Source organism: Euphorbia lathyris, chromosome 1, assembly GCF_963576675.1.
Source record: "Euphorbia lathyris chromosome 1, ddEupLath1.1, whole genome shotgun sequence".
Taxonomy (NCBI): domain Eukaryota; kingdom Viridiplantae; phylum Streptophyta; class Magnoliopsida; order Malpighiales; family Euphorbiaceae; genus Euphorbia; species Euphorbia lathyris.
The window spans coordinates 56,343,710-56,350,623 of NC_088910.1; the positions used below are offsets into that span (position 1 = coordinate 56,343,710).

The following is a 6,914-nucleotide window of genomic DNA, read 5'->3' on the forward strand; positions in this document are numbered from 1 at the left end:
GTGGTCTATTTTCTTGTGTGCGAAGATATCAAACTTTGGCCATAAAAAACACAAAACACACCTGTTGAGTGTCTGTCATCCAGACAGCCTCCCCAATTACTATCAGAATAGTAGTGAGCTAAAGTAATCGAGGAAGATGAATACCGTAGTCTGGAGTGCCCAGAATATACCCGAGTACATGTTTTTTACATTTCCATTGCTCATCAGCGAGACTGTGGAGGAACTAACAAATTCATCATAATAGAATGGAGCTATCAAATTGTCGTTCATGTCCTCAGAAGTGATAGAAGGCAGTACATGCATAGTTTGTGTAGAATTAGATTGTGACGGAGGGAAAAATGATTTAGAACATTCATTGACATCTATATATATCTGGAGAAATTGGATTATCAATAGACGTATCATTTTCATCCTGTAGATTTGAGATGAAATTCTGCTTCCTCCGATTCTTGAACACACATGGAAGAATATGCATCGTTGAGCCAAAACATCTTGGTCCTTTACCTCCAAAACACGTCCTCTTTCTCTAGTGTGTCGTTCAATTTTCATTTAGCAATGATCAATTGGGCAATTGACCGTCTCTCATCCTTATCTCGCAACTCCTCCATCTCCCTTTTCAATCTTGAAGTCACAACGCTAAACTGACTGCCCCATTGTTCCATTGCACCGACGCATGCTTTCATCCTACCCCGCTTTCTATTATCTTGAAGGTCAATCAATTCCTCTTCATCATTTAACATTACTGTATTTGTCCCACCTTTCTGAACTTGGTCCATCAGTCCCCCGTTCCATTGATTTGTTGAATCGTTAACTTGCAGGCCATCAACTAGGATATAGTTACGTTACCTTAGTTGCGCCTCCACTGGTCGATGTACGCGTATTAGTTATTGAAGCTAATACTTGGGGTCTGGTATTATTTTGGCATGCCATTTTGGTGTGTTACATTGACTCCGTCAGTCTTGAGAGAAAAATTAATTTGATTGATGTTGTTAGTCTTTAATAACGTATCATATTGACTCTCATAATATAATATAGGTTGCTTACGATGGGAAATAAATTTAATGGCTTTTAATGACATATCATGGTAATGCCAAACAATATTAATCAAATTCATACGTATCATTTAAACAAAAAACCACATCCTGCGGCTTTATTTACTAACTTTGTAGAACATGTAAAAACTGAAAGATTGGAATGAAAAAGGAAAGAAGTTAGAAATGCCTCCAAGGCCTTTCAGCAAGGTTTACACATTGAGAATACCTATAACAATCAACTAGATGATCTATACTTAATCCAGCTGCTTGCATAAATGAATACACTATCACTGGTCCCACTATTCTGAATCCTCTTTTCACTAAATCTTTGCTTATTGCTTCTGCCTTTGGTGCTCTCAACGGTACATTTCTTGAATATTTGAACTTGTTTATTGTTGGTTTATAATTGACATTCCCCCACATGAAGCTACTGAATGATCCATATTCCCTTTCCATCTTCATTATGCACTTTGCATTCTCTACTATGCATCTCACTCTGTTTTCAGCCAACATTATTGCCTTGTTCCCCCCTATCTCTCCTATTTCCTTTTCTCCCATTTTTGATACTATTTTTGGATCAAATCCACCAAATGCTTCTCTGTTCAATTATTCATTCATTCATTACTCAACTAACCATATTATATTATATATTCATGTTTATATATATAATGTCAGAATCTTACTTACCTCAATACTTGTCTCCTTTTCAGAATTTCAGTCCAATTGTAATCCATCAACATACCAGACAATGCTAGCAACTCAAACAATTGGCTGTCCATTTCATTTTTAATATTAATTTCTTTGCCATTATCCCTTTTATAATTGAAAATATATAATTTCTAATCACTTACTTATCATCATAGACAGGAACTCCCCAGCATTCATCATGAAATGCCACGTATACTTTGTCTGTGTACATTATTCCATATTTAATCATTAATCATAATCTAACAAATTATGATATCAGAACACAAAGACCACATTAATCTCATGATCATGATCATATATATGTATATAATTTTAGCATACCACTATTGTTTGTGATCCAACTGCACCTCTTGATCTCCCCAGCATTGGACTCGTCGTGGCGGTGCGGTTGATGAACAATTCTGGAGAGTGCCGCCGGAGCTTCTCTTCTTTGAGGCGGATCGGAGATTAGACGAAGAGCCAGAGATATCTTCTGCTCAAGTGGAGTATTGGAATAATCAGTATGGGAAGAATCGTTAGAATTTTGTGACAAAGATAAGGATAAAGATGATAGAGAGAGTGAAGAATTGCTTCTGTGTAGACCAATTGGATAGACTTTCTTTAAAGTCTTAAGGAAATAACCATGCTCACTGATTGGTTTGGTTTTTTGTTTGTTGGTTTCCAAAACTTGCTTTGTTTTAGACATAATTAAGTAGTGCTGCAATGCAATATTTGAATTCAAGAAAGGGCTGTGAGTAGTTTCTTGAAATAGGAAGATAGGGAAAGATATATAAAGGGTTTTGGTGAGATTTCTATTCTAAGAGAGGTCTCAAATATTTTTACCTAAGTTGGTCAAGTGTGAATCTCATTGTGGACTGTCTAATTATATGCTTCTTGCTGTTTAAGCAATATATAATTTGAGTATGTATGTTTAATTCATATTTTATAACCTTTTATGTTTAGAAAATTTTGGAGTTAGATATCTAAAATGTATATATATGTTCAAGTTGTACCCACTTCATTATTAATGTAAATTTTGATGACCTGAAACTTGACATATTCTTATTCTTTTGTTTATTAATTAGTTAGGTTTCCATTTGAGATAATATTACTTATTGTTAAGAGTAAGATTATAAATATATAATTCAATCATTATAGCAATGAATTATTTCTATTTTAATGAGATAGGTTCTTTCAAATGATAAAAATATTTTAATACTCTATTCTCATTTTCAAGATTTGAGCTTATATAAAAAAATATTACTCTATATTGGTAATTTGGTGAATGAGCATAATTGAATTCCATAATTTTCCAATCTTGGAAGAATATAAAAAGTGGTAATTTTTGACCAATTTTTGAATGAGCATAAGTGAATATTTGACCATTTTTAAAATTTTTTGGTGAAGAAATATTTGACCAAATTAGTACATCAAGGAACACATCATTAGCAGCAAAACGGGTTATTTTTTTTTAAATTTTTGTAAAGAAAAGTTTAGGGGTTAGAGTGGTAATTCCAACCTAGGATCAGCGAACACAAAACATAAATTTTTTTTATGGGTATTGTTATATACCGCAATATTTTTTACAACCACCGCCATATTTTGACAATTATGCCCTCCTCATAATTTAAACTCAAAAACCCAAAAAAAAATTTCCTCTCCCAAGCCTAAAAACTCTAATTGGACGAAAATGGACCCGAGCATTCCCGAAGACCATGATTTCGTACACGAGGTAATCCTACGATATAAATTTAAATTAAAATTTCGTTTTTGGATTTTTGAATTTTTTTTTATTGTTTTGGCCTAAACGGGCGTCCGATGCCGCTCGTCCGCACGGTCGAACGGACGAACTGCCCGTTCGTCCGTGCGGACGAGCGGCATGCGCCGCTCGTTTGGCCTACGGAGCGAGCGGCATGCGCCGTTCGTTCCACCAGCCGAACGAGCAGAGCGCGCTGCCCGTTCGGCCTGCGGAACGAGCAGCGCATGCCGCTCGTTCCGCCGTCGGCGCGAGCGGCGTGACCTGACCGTTCCCACGTACGGTGGAACGGGCAGGCTGCCCATTTAGGCATAATTATACCAATTTTTGGCATTTTAACCGGGCAGCCTGTCCGTTTAGCCTATACGAGGCCCGAACAAGCTCGGAATTGTAATTTTTAACCCGACTAAGTCCTAAATTTATATTTTTATATTTTTACATGTATTGTTAATACCTATTATGCAACCGAATGTCATTTTTCAACATTTTTTTGCATATTGTTAATACATATTATGCATTTTTTATATATTCAGGAACCGTTAGAAGATTGGCAACCGGATGGCATTGATTACAGTTCTCGTTTTATAACGGACACTGTTTTCGCTTCGTGTGAAGATGCTGTTACTTGGGCAAAACAGGTAGCTATTCGAATTGGGTTTGAGATTACAATATCTTCGCATAAAAATGGTGGAAAGCAAAAGCAATTGAGATGTTCACGGGGTGAACGCTACAGAGGGAAACAACATGACGCAGGGTTAATACGAAAAACGAAAACTAAAGCGTGCAGGTGTAAATTTGAGATCAAAGCCTATCAACGGTCAGACCTTACTGGTTGGAGTATAAAGGCTAAGGCTGGATTAACTGGTCAGCACAATCATTCGTTACGTGTGTATCCATAGGGAAGTCGGCAGATGAGCGGACTCAGTATCGCATCTAAATTAATCGTTCGTGATATGAGTTCGGCTCAAACGAAGCCTTGTGCTATTTTAGCAGCCGTTAAAGAAAAGCATCCTGAAGACCACCCAACAATTAAACACGTCTACAACTATAGAGATAATATGAGAAATGATGGGTTTGAAGGTAGAGACTTGGCTAGTCAGTTCTATCATATCGCTCTCGAGAACAAGTATGCTCTTTATACGCAAACTGAGGGTGATTCCAGCGTCATTACACATGTGTTTATGGCACATCCAGAATCAGTAGATTTATTCAGGACTTATCACTGGTACATCGGCATTGATTCCACGTACAAAACCAACAAGTACAAAATGCCATTTGTTGAAATTGTTGGGATGACGCCTTGCAATAACAATTTCAAGATCGCATATGCCATCATTAAAGATGAGACTGAAGGAAGTTACCGTTGGGTCCTGCAGCGGCTGAGGGTTTTGATTGGGTTTGATCTCAACCCGACTGTTATCGTCAGTGATAGGGAGTTAGGGTTGTTGAAACCGATTCTGGATGTATTCCCACATACAGCACATTTGCTATGCACCTGGCATATAAACAAGGATGTAGAAGATCGGGCATACAGAATCATGGGAGACAAATCAATTGCCGGTAAATTCAAGAATGGAAAATGGAGTACATTAATTGAATCTTTATCCATTGCGGAGTACGAGGAAAATCTGGGCAAGATGCAGGATTCGATGAGCAGGTACAAAACTCTTATCTCGTACGTTGAGGAGACGTGGTTGGTGCATAAGGAGAAGTTTGTTGTTGCATGGACGAAAAATTTCTTACATTTTGGCAACACAACCACTTGTCGTGTGGAGAGCGAACATGCGAGTCTAAAGCAATGGCTCAATACATCCACAGGATCGCTGGACACGGTATGGCAAAAGGTTCATAAGCAGATAGAAGCCCAGACATCTCATATCAGGTATTTTCAATAAGTTCTATTGGAAGATGTTTGTATTTTTATCATGTATTTGTAAATCTCAGTCAACTGATAGTATGTTTATGTTCTTATTAGGTACATGCTTGAGCAGTCCAGGCTTCGTAAAGGAGTCTCTTACTCCGGATTCCCCTTTAACCACCTGGTATGCAAAGTCTCACACTACTGCATGCAACTGATCAATGTTGAGTTAGCTCGCATGAGAAGTTTGAGCCATGAAGTGAATGCGCGTTGTGGATGTGTATTGAGAACCTCTCATCAGATACCATGTGCATGCGAGATCAAACAAGATTATGAGTCCGGCGATATTATAAGTGTTGAGAGGGTTCATGTGTTCTGGAGAACACTTTTGATTAATTATGGCCAGACTCATGAAACTGAAGGGTGTCATGATCAGACAGAGGATCAGAGATATTTTAAATCCTTAGTCGACCAGGTATCTAAAGGTGACCCAGCCTTGCTGCGAAACATTTCAATACTTATACATGATCAACTACACCCTGATCAAGCACATTACACCGAACCTGATGTGAAAATTAACGTTCGAGGACGACCGAAGTCGGGTAAATCTACAAAACGTATGCCTAGTGCCTGGGAGTACAACGAACCTCGACGTGGACGTGCTCGTTCTAGTAGTTCGTCTAGGAGCCGTGGTAGAAGTGGTAGGAAAAGCTCTTCATCATCTGTTCATAATTTTGCATCCTCGGGTAATACAATTTTGCAATATCTAATTCATTTACACTTAACATAAGTTATGTGCGGTTTACAATATCTTATTTTGATTCAATGCAGATGGAAATACGTATGAAGTTAATGATTTCGTGCATTCTGACAAAGTAATTGGGATCATTAAGCCGTATGTTGAAACATATTGCGACGTAGTCGGTGATGGAAATTGTGGCTTCCGTGTTGTTTCTTCCTACATTTTTGGCACCGAAGAGAAGTGGCAATCAGTCAGGCATCACATGAGGAATGAAGTAATTGCTAACCATTCTCGGTATGAATCTGTGTTAATTGACGGTGTTGATGCAACAATTAATAGAATCACTTGGGACGGTGGAGCATGTTCGCAGGAGCATTGGATGCTCGCTTATGATGACATGTTTGTGATTGCTACATTGTACAATGCTGCTGTAATGTTTTTCGGATACCTGGATGGAAATAACTCTACTTTTTGTGGTACTATTTTACCAGTGTATGCCCCTTCCACTGCTACAAGACCAGAACGAGAGATCTGCATAGCTCATTTGGGTACGCACTGTCGCCACTATATTCGTTTAAATTTATCTCCTAATTTTCCAGTCCCTAATGTAATAGACTGGTGGAAGGGGCACCATGAACGTAGTGTTGAAGGGTGGGATCGCATTTATGCAGCTAGGACAGCACAATGGACAAGATTGGTTCAACTTAGATCTGGATAGCTTTATATGATTTACAGGTTGATTCTGATAGATTCTGGATAACAAATAGTTGATGTTTCGATCCAGTTTTATTCATTCGAGTTACATGTTGTGTCTGTATTGTGTCTGTAATGATTCTG

The 6,914-nt window shown here is 38.0% G+C and overlaps 1 protein-coding gene across 1 annotated transcript; it reads right to left on the reverse strand.

Annotated features, from left to right (window-relative positions):
• Nucleotides 1–1,144: 1,144 nt before the first annotated feature.
• On the reverse strand, nucleotides 1,145–2,427 carry LOC136218211 (uncharacterized). The gene is made up of 4 exons (XM_066004979.1): nucleotides 2,064–2,427; nucleotides 1,886–1,943; nucleotides 1,722–1,805; nucleotides 1,145–1,632 (listed from the first exon to the last, which is right to left on the reverse strand). Exons 1-4 carry the CDS (start codon nucleotides 2,425–2,427, stop codon nucleotides 1,212–1,214), a joined length of 927 nt encoding a protein of 308 aa, XP_065861051.1. The 3' UTR covers nucleotides 1,145–1,211.
• Nucleotides 2,428–6,914: the final 4,487 nt, after the last annotated feature.